This window comes from Fusarium graminearum, chromosome 1, assembly GCF_000240135.3.
Source record: "Fusarium graminearum PH-1 chromosome 1, whole genome shotgun sequence".
Taxonomy (NCBI): Eukaryota; Fungi; Ascomycota; class Sordariomycetes; order Hypocreales; family Nectriaceae; genus Fusarium; species Fusarium graminearum.
Window position 1 is genome coordinate 1,214,816 of NC_026474.1, and position 16,024 is coordinate 1,230,839.

A 16,024-nucleotide genomic window follows, 5' to 3' on the forward strand; every position below is an offset into this window, starting at 1 on the left:
AGAATCTCCTCTCTCCCTTCTCCTGTGGATTACAGGTCCCTGCTAACGAGGCTTCACAATCAATACATGAACAGGGGATCAATATAATAGCATGGATAGTTAAGGCGGAGCATAATATCGTAGTGCCTACAGAGTACAGAAGCCCAAGCTGGCGGTGTCCAGTTTGTCTCATTATGCAAGAACAACAGATATATTGCGTGGAGTGTACCAATGATTCGTGTCTGCAACACCGCCATTTGCTTTTTTTGTTCTGCCCAACATACGTAAGACAAGACGATCGTCAATGGCGACTTGAATGCCTCATCTACACAAGCTCTTTGCATGGCTTGGCTGAGCTATGTCCATGTACAGTAAAAGTGACTGCTACAGTTCAGTTGACAATGTCTGGTCTGGTCTGGGCAACCCTGGCTAAAGCTTGAGACAAGGCGGCTAACTGTGCTTGATTGTGTGCCACTCAAGGGCTCTCGGGTGCAAGGTTCTCGTCCCGTAGTCTGTAATATCATAGTCGACTCCAGATAATCAAGACACCCCTATTCTCTCACCTCGAGTGAGTTTTGCTCCCCTCGACAGCTAGTTAGTTCGCTAATAGTACTCCTTACCAGCCTATCAACCTTGGGACCCAGAGATGAACTTCGGACTCAGATTAACGCTTTGGCTAGACCTGAATAGTCAGTACTCACTGTAGGTCATCCAGGGCCCAAGTTAGTGGTTATCCATTTGTTCTCTCTTTTCTCGCTGCCTGTTGGTGCCTATCATCTAGCCTGTGCACGCATGGAGCCAACGACTTTTCTTGGAGCTAGTGAAGATCTCTGTACAGGCCGTTGATAACTCAGATCAGGAGAGAAGAGATACGTATCCGTATCCTGGGTTCCTTTTGGAAGCGCTCTTCTGAGTTTCCATTCAACTTCCCCAAAACTGGACTGTCACATAGATGCCCCCGCAAGTCACCGACCCCACAGCATCCCTCCCCCCCGTAGGACTCCTGTTGGCTTCCAATGCTTCTATGGAAGGCGCTAATGCCAGGTACCAGCCAGACGGTGCTCGCTCGCTCGAACCCTTCCACCAAAGGAAAGAACCCAACCCAAAGCCAACTACCGCACCTGCGCATATACTTGCACACGGGCTGAGTCAGAAATGTAGACATGCATACAGCACTACTAACCTATGGCAAGCGTTACAGATAGCAGACAGATATTGTTCCATTCATACAATTAATTGTTCAAACACAATCTATCCGGAAATTCCACCGTTCCAGGCTACTCCTTACAGAGTAAAATTATGCGAGCATCATTGATTGACCATCGTCATCTACTCCTCTATTTCTTGGGCTGGTCTTCCCCCAAAAGCAGGTATCCGCTACGGTTTACTGCAAATCTTTCCGTCGCCCACTGATTCCCAATCTTAACAAATATATCCAATATCATCTCCCCCTCTTTCCAATTTCAGCAAATATGGTACCCCTGTCATCTATCTGTATTACTTCGGTCTGTTCCATTTCTAAGGAGTCGATGCCTAACTAGGAAATACAAAGCCCGAAGCAGATAACAGCTAAACATCAACCATGGCACAGCAAGACAAATACATGTCTTGAGCCGCCAGTTTGCTTCGGCAATGTTTTAGCTTTCTGACCGTATCCGTACACGTTCAGGTGCATAGATACATAAACCTTAGTACACCTATACAACCTAGCCGTCACTACTGGAAACGAACTAACCGGCAAGATCCCGGTGCAAGCGAGACGAGCCTCTCCACAGCTCCAAGTCCTGCTCTGGTTCGCTGACACCAGCCCGCTCATACGGGTCCTCGGATGGTTCCCACTCTACCTACCGCCTTTTCAGACTTGGTTTGCTGTCTTGTACCATACAGTACCTTCCACTACAAGTGGGTAACGGCAATAGCAGCCACCTCCCGTTTGTCAAAGCCAACATCCTGGCTGACAGAAGCGACGGGAAGCAAGCGAGCGAACGCCGTCTGCTAGGGGAGGCCAGGAGGCAAGATTTTGAGCCAACCGGCTTTCTCTGTGCATCTCACTATCTCGCCTTGCTGAGTCTCTCTCGCCTACCCTTAGTTCCCGGATCTCTGGGACACCCACCGACCTTTGCTCTTCCATTGCTACTTCGCTGGCTCATCCCCTTCCTGGTTCCTTTCCTCCGTGCGTGCAGACAATCTGCAGTACAGTACAGAGCACAAAGTATCCACGTTGCGCTTCTCCTCCCCACCAGCTGTCAATAGCGGTCGGCTTTTAGGTCACTAATACTCGACCACGTTCCAATAAGGCTTCTCCTTGTGCCTTACTCGGGAGGTGGAAACAAATACTTGACAATTGAGGCTAAAAGGGGGACGATACATAATGGTACATGGTATGATACATACAAAAAACCGAGCACATGATCATCCGCCAAACACCTCGCGCCAACGCTGAGTTTCCGACACTGTTTCGAACTTATGCAGCACGACTGGACCCTAGTGTTGATCATCAGGAGCCTGTCTGCCGTTTCTGGCTGACAGGAATATCTCGTCTACTCGTTATCTGCAGCCGTTGAGCAATGGCTTTACCTCAGGCCAGTTTATCCCCGACGCTTTTCCTGTAGCGCCGTCCGCCCCCAGTAACAGCCAAGGACTCGTGTGACACCGCTCAATCTCCATCTCATATGTCCATGCCAAGCAGCGCCGTCCACTTTGCTCACATCGCTTTTGGCAAGCGTTGGCACTTCTGACGTCGCCCCACGAGCGGGTGTGCTCGTCCGGCTTACCCACATGGTCCGCCATCAACTCGGTCGGCCGGCTCTCAAGCGCCGATATGGCTGACCCCCCGAACAACTGCCAGACATCGTGCCATAGCACGGGCTGGTCTACCTCCGCAAGGGTCTCTCCGACGCGGCGCATTTCACCAGGCTTCCGCAATCCGTGGAAAGAAACCAGGGGTGAGCAAAAGCGATCGCCCCAGATACGTGTGATGGACGGTGGTTCACCGTTGAAGTGATGATTATACGCCTCCTCGATGTAGATCCCCAGCTTCTGTAGTGTCGTTGCCACCAGGCGGTCTCCCCACGTCTCGGTCATGGATTCGGCGTATGCTTCCTGCACGATGCCTGGATGTTGAAACAACTGTCGCATCGCTTCTCCGGATATCAGAATGCCAGATCCTCCGTGTCCAAAGCGCGCCTTGTAATCGCCCACCGCGTTGCCAATATACTGGGGTTTTCGGTAGTCAATATGGCCCATGAGGAGCTCCAGGGACGGCCGAATCAAGAAGGTATCATCATCCAAGATTATGTACCACTTCTTGTTGGGCAATTCGTTATATATCATCTCCATACCCATGATGAACTATCTCTGTCAGCAAACCGGAAAGGCTAGTCGTCCGAAGAGAAATACCTTGAGGGCATCAAGCTCCCATCCATAAGTTTGGCCAATTTTCAGGGCCTCTTCCTCATCTCCGGCCTGGAGCCTGGCTTGGAGACTCCTGTACTTGACGAGCCGGGGGTAATCGTCAATTCTACCCCTGATCTTGGTCTCCATGACTCTTTTGATAGCATCATGCACCGTTGCTCCGATAAGACTCGCATCTGTCTGGTTCACGGTTGTCCAATCTCCCACGACGAGAAAACTCTCGCCTTCCTTTCCTAAGTAGCCTCCTGTTGCCTTGAAGGCAGCAAGCTGTTCGGCTACCCTGTGGCGCGTTCCATAACCGGTTTTGATGAGATATCCCACGTCGTTTCTAAGGTCCACAGTGAATCGTGGTGCTTTGTATAGCCAGGCATCTTTGTTTGATGCTGCGCCGCGGAGGAAATTAAAGAGACGCGAAACATTGAAGACCAGCGCCAGGCGAATCGCTGAATCGTGAGGGAGTATAGTGTAAAATATGAAGACAGATATGAGAAGAATGATGACGATGGGTCGTAGGCGACGTCTTGTACGTCGAGTGATGAGAACCATTATGAAAGAGTGGTTACTATATGAGCAATGAGAAAGGGCGTTCTCGGTTGTGAAATTTATCTGTATTTTCACGGTAAGATCTCGACAAGGATTTCTTGGAGCTTTTTCAAGTCGTCAATTTCTAACCGCAACATCCTCGGATGAAGAATATCATGAGATGAAATGCGCCATGTGCTCGAGGTATAGGCCAAGCTTAGTAGCTACCCCTTCGAGGGCCAAGCGAAAGATCTGGGATGGTTTGCTCCCTTGTCGCGAGATCTACAAGCTCACGCTCTCGCTCTATGTCGAGTTGAAGAACTAACTGGAAAGCTAAAACGAGAAAAGTCCAAAGATGAAGAAATACGACCGAATATCAGTGCAATAGCTCCTATCAACTAGGCTGGGGTGGTCGTCATCTCAAAGCTGTGAGCTCTTAGCTGTTTCCATATCCTGCTGAGTCATTCTGTGGGGCGTAATTAGCTGCGAGACGGAATGCAATCTTGTACCAACTATTCGCTGTACCGTATAGACTATGAATATCTATAGATCTTGTTTGATTTGGCAGTATATATTTTCTACTCTCTGAAAGGCGAAGCAATACAAGTGCGTAATGATACTTATGGATCCTCGTTGGAACTTAAGTTCTGCTGACAATATTTTGAGTTATATCGCAAAGGTTCGCATCGACTAGCCATAGGGTAACAACCCAAGACAACATTGCTTTCATCGTTACGTAGAACAGAATATGTATTTTATTTTTTTTGTTCGCTTCTCCTCGCGTAATGCTATATCGTATGCCAACCGCTGCTTTTCATATTCACATAATTCTCCTCCCCTCATAAGCTCCGGACATTCTTCAACGGCTATAAGAAAAAGACGATGGAATCTAACAGTGTTGGAACCTACACATGTGTTTCCCTCAAAACGCCAACCCTATGCAAATAGACGGGCGAGAATAGAACAAAAGCCTCTCCACCAGGAACATATATTAATCATGACAAAACTCTTACAGCTCTTTTTGTCGCACTCCTAAGCGTCCTCCTTATCGAGCTCATAAAATAGTAGATAGACTTCTCTCTGCATGCCCAGGACTTCGCTCGTCTTGGCCTCTTTGACCTTTTCATCGTTGACGCGCCACCATTTGTCTGACGTTGCCTTGCGCTTTTTCGATCGCTTCGAGACGTTCGATGGAACAAGCTTGGGTGTCGACGAGCTGCTGTTGGTTTGCTTGGGAGATGTGAGCTTAGAGATGGCAGATTTAGTAGAAGCTGCCACGGAGCGGAGGCTGCTGGTTTCAGGATCCTTTTGCTTGCCAATTGCTGGCAAGCTCGCCGAACCACGTAAATCTGCCGGAACGCTCCTAGGTGGGGGAGGCAATGAATCCAGAGAAGGCGTTGAAGAATTACCAGACGAGCCTGACAAGAGGTCGGGGGTGGAAATGGCCGGGCTATGTGTCGGTCCGCCACTGAGCACGGGTGTTCCCATAGGTGTTGGTGTCTTGCTGAATGCTTCTGAAGGCTGAAAGGTATTCGAGTTGGAGAAGGGCGGGACAACATTTTGTCGTCGGAACGCTTCGTAGTGGCCACTGTTATGTCCACCGCGGTGGGTTACTAGGCCGAGCAACTTGTATTTTTTTTGGTCCATCAAGCCACCAAGAGGTAATTGCTCAGGAAATACTACCTTGGCAGAGTTCTTTTGTGTCATTTGTCCCACGTCGTAGATAGAGCGAGACAGGTGAATAGCCAGAATCTTTGGAAATATGGACATGCGAGTCGTCTTTGCGATCTTGCGCTTGGGTGCATAGCGGTTGTCCCCAAGCTCGAGATCTTCCGGCGGGTTCTCAGGATCTGTGTCTATCGTATGCTGGAGCTTGTCGATGCTCTCCTGAGCTTGCGCCTTGAAACTCTCCGAGGTCGACTTGGCCATTTCAGCTTCCAGGCCCGCCTTGGTTTGTAGCAGTCGACACATTTCGCACTTGAAGTCCTCGATATGCTCAGTTTTGAAGATGCCGTCGAAGCATGCATTCAGCGTCGTGCCCGATACTTGAGGGACAGCCAGCGTAATAGTGCAAAATGTTTCCTCACGAGGCTTGGTCTTATAACGGCATGTCAGGCACTCGAGATGCGACTCGTATTTTCCCTCCATTGGGAAGCCTTCCTCGTTTTCCAAGGGTAGTTGGCCGTTGATCTGCGGTATCTCGGTATCCTCGGATGGTTCGATGGCAGAGTTGTTGTCGCCATTCGTATGAGGCTGTTGCTCTTGTGAAGATTCATCGCTGTCCTTGCCATTGACTTGATCTTCAGTTGTGCTTTCGGTATCGGCAGCGCTGTTGGTAGGGAACAAACCACGCCTTCTAACATGGAGCCTAGCTCGTTGGCCGCAATGGTACTCGTCCTTGAGTCGCTCAGCGACGATTTGAAGAAATTCTTGCGCGTCCTGCTGTTGACGACTGATCCGCTGCTTAAAGGCCGCCTCCAAAACCTTGACAAATGGGAATGGCGATATGGACTTCTTGTAGATGGGGCGCTCATTAAGCGCATCCAGCATTTCTTTCAGTCCTTGTGTGACAAGTCCCTCTTGTAGACCCTGAAGCTTCCATTGCGCGATCTCTCTGCCTTCTGGTTGGACGAGACTAGCATATACGGCAGGGTCTTCGATATGGCGACGATGTGTCTCGCGAATCAGATACACCCGCAGTTCTACCAGGCCAGCAAGAGCTTGCAGAACCGAATTGATGAAGCAGTCATTGGCCTGGTTTCTTAAGCCGACAATGGTCTTTTTCTTGGAACTAGTAGCATCGTGGTCGATGGAAAAATTTGGCGCAAACACATAGATGAGTGCGGCGGCAGCAAGAGAGGCGCCGGCGGCGTATGAAACAACTGAAGTATTCTTGTCGTGCATCTTTCAACGGCGGTCTAGTGGCCGATTCGGAGGACTCGGGATCGATCGATAATATGGAGAGAGAGCTGTGAGGGACAGGCTCGTGTCGGACAGGTCAAACGGTCACTACAGGACGGTGGGTTCGGAGCATGTCTTGCTTGGTATCGAGATCGATATGCGATCGAGGCTTTTTCTTTCGCTTGCTGTTAAAAGTTTAACTCTCGATTGTACGGTTCAAGTCCGTGGAGCAGTTCGACATGGCAGGATGGGCTAGGAGTTCAAAAGGGCGCACGAGGGACGAGTATGTAACAGAAATCGAGAAATGGTTAAGTCTAGTCTGCAATAGTAGACTGCTGGTCCGTCCCCCGGTGAGGTAGATTATGGAGAACCGGGCATCCACATCCACCCAGCGTATTTTTTTGGCCAAACCAAAACGTAACAGCCGGGGAAAAACGAAAAAACGGGGATTCGACCATGAGATGACGGGTTTTCTGGAAGAAGGCGAAACCGGAGCATCCCCACTTGTTGCGAAATTCCACCCCATTTTGGCAGGTGAACAAAGGAAGGAGCTCCGTTTATTGGCGTCTTTTTCACGTCAGCCCGCCTGCCGCATGCCGTTTCCCCCGCTGAGCAGGGGGGTCTCGGAAGGAGCTTCGGGGGCATTGGCTTTTGGACCCCCAACTCTTGGGGCGGCTGACCACCGAATGAGATCAAAACTACCCGGGAGCTGCACATTGGATGATTCTTTGAGACTTGTTTCCGATGCATCCGCTCAAGATTATGGGTATGTTTGTTGGGCTGGCTGGGCTTTGATATTGCGTCGAGTGACTTAACAAGTGATCAAGCTTATACGGCATTTGACCAGAGATAAGTCCGGGTAAATCCATCGGACCCCATCATTAGGCTTCCTTAAAGATTGTGAGATAGCCAGTAGTAAGATTGAATTTGGTTGAGATGTCATCCCAGTAGCTACATTCAGCATTGATGTCTGCAGGCTCATTCATAACATATCCCTCCCAATCACATAAACTCCCATCTAGAGTACCGCGCATACACACGTTATCACAAGCTCCCGGGGCGTTTAGCAGGCAGGATCATTGGTCTTGCATTATGGATCATGGTTAGATAAGCTTAAACCATGAAAGAACTGACGTCAGCGATAACTTCACTTACACGCCGAACATGGCTGTCACTGGAAAACCACGAACAAGTCTCATATAGTACGAACAAGCCTGGCAGAACAGGTCAATTCTCAACAATCATTGTATTTTAAACACTTCAAAAAAGATGAACAATAAAAAAATCGGGGAACAAGCCCAGAACACCACCATGTTAACTACTAACAGCACAAGCCGCAAGGCATGGGGTAGCCATTGACAGTATATAAACCATTGAAAATACCCTACTGGAAGAATCAGAACGTTCACCATACAAGCAAAAACCTACAGACTTTTCTAAGCGATACGAGTCTTGCAACAACTAACTATTTTCTCAGACAAACCACCATAATCATCATCATGAGTTCTTCAGCCACTATCCAGGAGCCCAATCGGCTGTTTGCTCTCCCATCCGAGATCCTTTTCAATATTATGAAAGAGACTACACAGAAGGAAGAATGCTGGATCAACCTACTCACCAAAGGTAAGTCTCCCTGCGGCGCAACAACGGGCGCTTACAGTGTATTGGTCTACACAAAAGGCGGAGTCGCCCAAGGTCCCAGGACCTTTCCCTGTCACCACAAGTGCATATTCAAGCGCCCTGTCGCTGATGGCAAGATTGACGTCGAAGGCATCGCCAACAAGAATTTGGAGCTGAGTCTCCGAGCAAATCGCCTCAGGAGTCAGCTCAATGTCTACGAGCGTTCTCTCGACTCTGATCTTGTGGACAACGTGAGATCCATCTGTCTTCGCCTTCAAGATGAGGATATCACACCTGCAGAGTTACGACTCATGTGCCAACGTTTCCCCGTACTGTCTAGAGCCATCACGGAGGTGCTTCCATTTACCGATGCTGTCTATGGATGCCTTGACACAGTACGCCCATCCGAACCAAATCCTGGTGCTCGCGAGAAGCGACTGCTGCCGTCTGATGATATGTTTGAGTGCCAGCGCCTCAAACATGCCATGATTCGTTCTTCTCCATGGGAAGACCGCGCAGGCGATTTTATCGACCGGGTTCTTGTTGATGCGAACCCTTTAGCAGGCGCAAATCAGACTCTCATGATGCAGACCTACTTGCGCATGATCCTATCTGAGCGAAAGATCGAAGATGACATTGCTCTTCTCAATATAGATTGGTCTCTTTTGAGCGGTCTCGAAAGCTTCTGCTTTGACCTGAACACAGCCAGCTGGCGTAAATCGCTTAGGCAACTCAGGTCCATGCTCCTCAGCATGGGCAGACACCTGAAGCTCAAGACACTGGTTGTTCTTGATTTTGGTGAAGGTACTTTGACGGAACCCAACGTTATCGCTTCGCTCACGAGTTGTCTGCAGCCAGGCGGCGAGCTTCATCTCATTAGTTAGATCTTCTCGGCTGGTCCCTGAAGCTTCATCTATGAGAAGCCAGTTGATGGCATCTTTGCTAACAAAGATAAGTCAACCACAAGCCCCTATGATTTTCCCAGTGTCATTTGGCATTGATCTGAGATTTGATCGGATGCTCGATATCTGACAACCAAGTAAGTATTGCTAGAGTAGACTCCTGAATACACACACACGCACACACACATACACACACACAGTGTCAAAATATTAAGCCCCTTAACATGTTATTGGTGATGTAGCTCTAAAAACGTAAACTGAAATGTATCATAAAACTGAATTCTTGACCCAACGTTGCTCCCCTTGATTTATAATCCCTCAATTTGCCGTTTCCTAACCGTTATTGAACATGCATAACACTCCTCAGATCTATCACCCAGTCTTGTAAACACCACCGATGCGCCAAACATAAGAAAGCCCACCATTTTCCAAAGGGAAGCTGATTATTGGGCACAGACAAAATAAAAATCTATCGGAATAGACACAAGAGAGTTAACCACCCAGCCACCTTCTGCTCCCGCTCTCATAGTTGTAGTCAACACTCCACAAAGAATCCCACACAACCGATCTTCTCGTCGGGCTCTCGACTGAATCTTCTCTCTGCACGACGCTTCGGGGCTGCTAATAGAATATCAGCAACCCGTAATCACGGTCCAAAAAGGGCGTCGACGTTTCGTACCTCGTCCGCTTTGGCACCGCCACCTTGGGTCGATGACTCGTCCGAAGGCTGTCTGATTGGGCCGTCCACCCGCTGGTTCTTCTGTCCCAGGCTCGCGTTGGTAGATGTAAGATGCCCTCCTTGCGTTGGACTTGTGCCCGAGGGCGTGTCGGCGTTGTGCGCTCGGAGTGAATTCGTTTCGCTAGCCAAAGCACTATTCTTCAACAACGTTGTGCCGCCGAGTTGGAAAGGCAGGGCTTTCTTGGAGTTGGTACTGCTGCGCCTACTCTCAAGACTCTTGGACAGTGTCTTGTTAATACCTTCAATGCTTGTAACGCTTTCCCGGCTCTTACCCTTCCCACCCACACCATGGGCGTGGATGTTGGCTGTTGCCTCCACGGTATTAGCCGCGACAGTTGACTTGCCCATTCCAGGGGTTGAGGGCGCGCCAGGTTTGTCCTCCAAAGCATCGATTAGATACCAATGCAAACCATCCGACAGCTGGAATGGATTGTCGTTCTCCTCGTCGTTGATCGACTCCGTCTCGCTGCTTGGTTGAAGGCTCTTAGAAAGGTCGACGACTCGTTCTTGAATCCGTGAGATACGGGCAACAAGCCATTCGCGATGTCGTAGACGATGGGCATCTTGCTCTCGGAGGAAATAATGAGGGAAACCGACATTGAAAGCAGCCCATGCACCGGCTTGCTGGTTGCGAGTCGGAAGGAACAAGGCCAAGTCTCCCTCCCTGAAGTGCTTGAAAGCAATCTTCTCGTGCGAGTCTTTCTGCAAGATGTGTGCCCTCTCCCTGTAAGACCGAGCCTCCTTCTGCCATTTGCGAGCCATGTGTTCCACTTCCTTAATTCTGCGGTAAACAGTTTCGGAAAAGAGCTCCATGTCAAATTTGCCTAGGTTGTTCATGAACTCTTCGTATTTCTCATCTTCGGCCTGCATGTCGGAGTTGTTAAACCAATAGAGTAGTTCTAAATCGACACTATCGCCCAAGACACGACTAAGGGTTCCAGATTTGCGAATGGACGCGCTGGGATCGGTAGAATCGGCGAGGTTCTGGGCATTTCTCTCGGCGCGTGGTATTTTGTTAACAGTCATCTCTCCATCTTTCCTGGTAACAGCGTATCCCACACGTTCTAGCAGTCGGCACATACGGTCATTCTGAGAGTAGAGGCGCTGCGTTAGGTCCTTCGTCTTCTCGTCTCGATGTTCATAATGGCTGTTCATGTGCGATATCTTGCCCTGGAGAGATTCAACCTTCTCCTGGAACATCCGGAGCTCTTCTTCCAGGCTGCCAACGTGAGATTGCTTGGAGGCCACCTCTTCGGTCAAGGTCATGACCTTCTTCTCCTCATCCTCGAGTCGAGTCTGCAAAGCTTCAGGGCCAGTCTCGCCATCGCTGAGTTTAGCACGCAATTCCGTAAGTTGCTCCCTGCCATCGGCAAGTTCTTGTTCGAGAGCTGATACCTTTGCTTGTTCCTCAGCAATATTTTCGCGCAGATGAATCACGGTCATTTCATCCTCGGAAAGCTTGGCATCTTTCTGGGAGACCTGCTCTCGAAGTTCTGATATGGCCGAAGAGAAGTGCTCAACCTGAGTCTTTAGCAACTCGATGTCTGCTTCGGAATTCCGAGACTTTTCAACCAAGGTTCCAGCTTGCGTGAGTAGTAAGTTGGAAAGGTCCACAACGTTGTCTGGGATAGTACCATCGGGCGAGAGCTCACTGAAGAGCCTTGTCAAAGCTTGCCAATGGTCATCCAAAGCCTCCTCGGCAACACTTAGCTTTCTCGAGACGTTTTGTACCTCTTCCTGTGCGGACTGTATTTGCTGCTCGAGGGCCTCCTGTTGCTCTCTTTGGATTCTGGTTTCTTTGCGTAGAAACTCAACCTGCCCTTGCGCCTTGAGCGCGTCGTCTTGTCGCTGCTTGTTGACTTGTTCCAGCTCGGCTTCCAACTCTTCCACCCGTACGACCAACCCGGCTTTCTCGTGCTGCCTCGATTCATCGAATTGCTCGATTTCGTCTTCGGTATCTTCTAGGCGAGCCTTGAGTGTCTTGATTTCGATCTCCAGGTTCTTACGCTCTTCGACGAACTCGCGCTCAAGGGCCTCCATGTTCTCGAGTAGATCTTGTTTGGTAGTGTTAATTTCTGCCATTTGACCTTTCAAATCTTCATGCTGGGCCTTCAAGTCTTCGTGCTGACCTTTGACGTCTTCATGGTTATTTGATTGAGTCGTTAGCTCCTGCTGTAGATTGACTGATCGCTGTTTCTCTTCTCGCAGTTCGTTTTCGAGTTGAGTGATACGGCGCATCAAAGGGTCAATGCCTTCGGAAGATCGTCTGCGATCGTCGAAGCGGCTCGATCTAACCGAGGATGCTGAATTCACTCTCTCACGTTGCTGAGAACCTTGTGGTTGGAACAGGTTTCCGGGGCGGCTGGCTTGGCTCTGTCGGTGAAGTAAGTCTTCTAAACGACGGACTCGACTTTCGGCTGTCTTAAGCTTATTCTCCAGTTTCCCCTTATCTTCTTGTAGCGATTGCAGTAGATCGTCATCTCCTCGAATCATAAGCCCACTCCTGCCAAGTGCAGCCTCATGTATGCTCCCATTCTTGAAAGCCTTGAGTCGTTTGGACTGCTGCTTTGTTGGACTATCAAGCTCTTGTACAAGCTTTACTATGTCGTCCAAAACGGTCTGATCAACAGGTTGCTCTTGCAGTATCTGGATAAAATCTGTCAGATCCTCTTTGGTCAAGGCTGGCCAGGGTGTGTCTTCTCCGAGCAGGTTGACCTCGAGACCCATGACATTTGTATCTAAATCAGGACCGTACATGCTGCCAATCATTTTCTGCCACTTGCGTCGCCGTTTGGACTCTTCATCCTGGAACAGGGCCATTTCGTTTGCCAACGTGGAAGAGTCCGTTTTGACCTTATCAACCCATTCGCGGCGTCGGACTGCTTCTGCGACAAAAGCTGCATACATGTAGGGAAGTTGGTGGATGAGGCGAAGGTAGTCGAATGTCGTCATATCATCCTCGGATTGGTTCAGCACGTTGATCTGGCTTTTGACGTTGCTGTGCAGGGACGTAATCTCGGTGACATGGCGCATGAACTTTGCCGACTCCGAGGCGACCGAGTTGCGCGCATCGGTTCCATAATGGAGCAACTCTTCCATCTCTTTTACTCGCTTCTTTAGTGTTGGTACCAGATGCTCGGTATGCACCGAAGCCGTCTTGGAAGCTTGCGCCACGTCTCGCTGTGTGTTGCCGTATCCCAGTGCAGCTCTGTAGTCGGAATCCATCTGCTTCACCACTGCTTCGATATCTTCAAGAAGCTGGGCCGAGTCTGTGCTATGGCTGAGAGCAGAGCGGCTCATGAGTGTCTCGAAATTAGCGATTAGCGACTCCAAGCTTTGATACATCTGGGACGCTGTATTGCCGAGTTGATTTGCCTTATCGCTGAACCTTCGGTGAGCGGTCGGCGCCAGCTTCCCAGCCTTCTTCGCTGTGTCTAATTCGATAAGATCCTCCAGGGTTGGTCTGGCCTTGTTGATTTCCCGTCCAGTCATAAATTTGACCATGGAGGGTGAAACTGGTGTGCTCTTGGCGAGATCTAAATACTGCTCCCATCTCTCGACAAGGTTGCCGTGCTCTTCCAGTGCGGGTGCTACCCACTTCTTGAGGTCGTTGTACTTGGGCTCGATTTGTTTGATGCTGATTTCGAGGTTCGCAACAGCAGCATCCAGGCACTTGATAATAACATCTATTTCGCTGTATCGTGCCAGTGTAGCTGAGCTCATCTGGCCAGAATCTTCTACAAGACGCATGGCCCAGTTCCGGCGGTCTTTGTATAGTTCTTGCCATGATGTTATTGACTGTACATCGTCGATAGTGTTCGGCGCATTCGGAACGGCGTACCGCTTCGGTAGCGGTATTGGGGTGATGAGGTTCGTATTGCCGGGAGAGCTTATTCGGATATCGTAAACAAAGATCTCTTTCTGGAATACTGTTAGCGACGTTATGGGTCCGGTTGGGTACCTATCAAACCTCTGTATGTAAATTCGTAATCTTGACCGTCCGGCCATGAGGATTCAAGGCGACGATATGCTGTGGCGGGATTGAGGTTTTCTTGGAAACCCAAGTTTTGAGATCATCGAGGCTGTACTCAAGTTAGCTATCATGGCATAATAGCGGTACCGATAAGGCTTACATGGAGAACTGTGCGGTATCGACTTCCAGCCGCAGGCCCGTATGGGCTATCAACACCTGGAGAGCCATCCCGAGACATCTCCTGTTGGAAACAATGCCGCAGTTTGCGACCTACAAGAGAGAAGGGATGACCTCAATAGATGTATGTTGTGTCTACCAAAACTAAAATGTCGGAATGATGTTGAATGACTAGGTTTATAGGTACCTTCGCGTGACGAAGGATCCACAGAATCTCTCTGGGCATGATGAGAGCCTGGTGCTAGCGTGACCGGTGCCTTGTGACGGACACTTTTTTATTCGTGGGGCGCCACAGATTGACCGCCACAGATAATCACAGCCACAAACAACGACCATCAGGAAAGTCACAACGCGTATGTATTAGGCCAAGGCGTTTATATCATAACTAGGACAAGTCACCAGGGGAGAGGATAACCTGGCATTGAACTCAAGATCACGATGGAGGATAAAGGCGATACCCTCATGGTGAATGGCGACATTGAAACGTCTCACTTGCCCATGTCAGAAGATGAAGAGAAGATTCTCGCCCTATATGATCGAATACAAGAACTACAACTGGAAATTGCTATTATAAATGCCCAACAATCGCATCAGTCAGGTTTGTTTTTCCTCACAGCAATCTTGCCATAAATTCTTACAGTCTTTAGATGATACCGCTTTATTCACCGATGAAGAAACACAAAATGCACAATCAGACCTTCTGGAGACCAGAGCACAATATGTTCTCAGAAACGACGTGACGGAAGCCGTCGTGACAGCCAATCCTATACTCAAAGCTGTTCACAGCAACGCAGAAACAGCCCCTATCGAGCGGTATGTGCTTTGTCCTGGCGAATTGGCTATTTGCTAACATCCTTTAGTGAACTTTTGCCATTCATCGAGCGCAGAGATGAAGCATCGGTCTCAGTCGCAAGGCAGGCCTCTCAGACGAACGAGGTATGGAAGGCGTTGACGACGGCGCAAAGTGACACACTGCGGAAATCTCGAGAAAACGTCACTCTGGCAGCTGAACTGTTTGAGTTGGCAGATCAAGCAAAACTCAAGAAGAGAGTTCCCCCAAACAACTCGAAGATGATGGAAGAGCAGAAGAGGCTCGAGGCGGAGGTCAAGGCTAGCAAACAAAAATGGCGGGTCATGAAAGGTGTGGCCGGAGGTATAATAGTTGGTAGCGGCGTTGACTGGGTCCAAGACGATGAGCTGCGGGACGTTGTACTCGATCCCGAGACTGATGAATGATCTCACTCGGTAATTACACCCTTTTCAAAGTACCAACCACCAGCTGTCTACATGCGCTTTACTATGAGTTGACCATCTCCTTGTCGATGATCCTACCGCACGGCACGAAGGTCAACACCCGTCTTGACCAGGACGGGCTTACAAGAGCTCTCGACGTGGAGACGATAGGTGTCTTGGGGAGAAAGCAATCAAGACTCCCTCGGCTCATCAGCTAGGTTTTGCAACTAGCGATGCGCCTTTGCAGCTGTCCCTGGAAGAGCATGCAGGTGCTGGGTCTCGAGCTTCTCTCTAGCCTTCGTCCTCGTCTCAAGCTCCAACAATTCGCCAACAGCCGAATCTCATGATCTCATTCATCAGAGAATCCCGATAGGGTTTAGTAGAAGTAAGGAGCTATGACCATCAGTCTGTCTGGATATACACGTGATATCTCTTGGCAATTTTGAGATGAAACAAGAGGATAGAGCATGACAATAAAACAAAAAAGATTAGCTGCGGCTATTTTCTCGATAGTCCTTCTGAATTTGCCTTGTTCTGGACCAGATCGACACTTGAAAAAAGGGT

General features: G+C 49.4%; 5 protein-coding genes across 5 annotated transcripts; 2 read left to right on the plus strand and 3 right to left on the minus strand.

The window, feature by feature from the left end:
* Positions 1-2,526: 2,526 nt before the first annotated feature.
* FGSG_00379 (uncharacterized protein) lies at positions 2,527-3,939 on the minus strand (the record flags this gene model as incomplete). Its single annotated transcript, XM_011317739.1, has 2 exons — positions 2,527-3,330; positions 3,379-3,939. 2 exons carry the CDS (start codon positions 3,937-3,939, stop codon positions 2,527-2,529), a joined length of 1,365 nt encoding a protein of 454 aa, XP_011316041.1.
* A 1,008-nt stretch (positions 3,940-4,947) lies between these two features.
* On the minus strand, positions 4,948-6,819 carry FGSG_00380 (uncharacterized protein; the record flags this gene model as incomplete). The annotated part of the gene is made up of 1 exon (XM_011317740.1): positions 4,948-6,819. One exon carries the CDS (start codon positions 6,817-6,819, stop codon positions 4,948-4,950), a length of 1,872 nt encoding a protein of 623 aa, XP_011316042.1.
* A 1,496-nt stretch (positions 6,820-8,315) lies between these two features.
* Positions 8,316-9,320, plus strand: FGSG_00381 (uncharacterized protein; the record flags this gene model as incomplete). The annotated part of the gene is made up of 1 exon (XM_011317741.1): positions 8,316-9,320. One exon carries the CDS (start codon positions 8,316-8,318, stop codon positions 9,318-9,320), a length of 1,005 nt encoding a protein of 334 aa, XP_011316043.1.
* Positions 9,321-9,984: 664 nt separating this feature from the next.
* On the minus strand, positions 9,985-14,453 carry FGSG_00382 (uncharacterized protein; the record flags this gene model as incomplete). The annotated part of the gene is made up of 3 exons (XM_011317742.1): positions 9,985-13,875; positions 14,211-14,291; positions 14,415-14,453. The coding sequence occupies 3 exons, from the start codon at positions 14,451-14,453 to the stop codon at positions 9,985-9,987; spliced, it is 4,011 nt and encodes a 1,336-aa protein (XP_011316044.1).
* A 212-nt stretch (positions 14,454-14,665) lies between these two features.
* On the plus strand, positions 14,666-15,463 carry FGSG_00383 (uncharacterized protein; the record flags this gene model as incomplete). Its single annotated transcript, XM_011317743.1, has 3 exons — positions 14,666-14,825; positions 14,875-15,040; positions 15,088-15,463. The coding sequence occupies 3 exons, from the start codon at positions 14,666-14,668 to the stop codon at positions 15,461-15,463; spliced, it is 702 nt and encodes a 233-aa protein (XP_011316045.1).
* Positions 15,464-16,024: the final 561 nt, after the last annotated feature.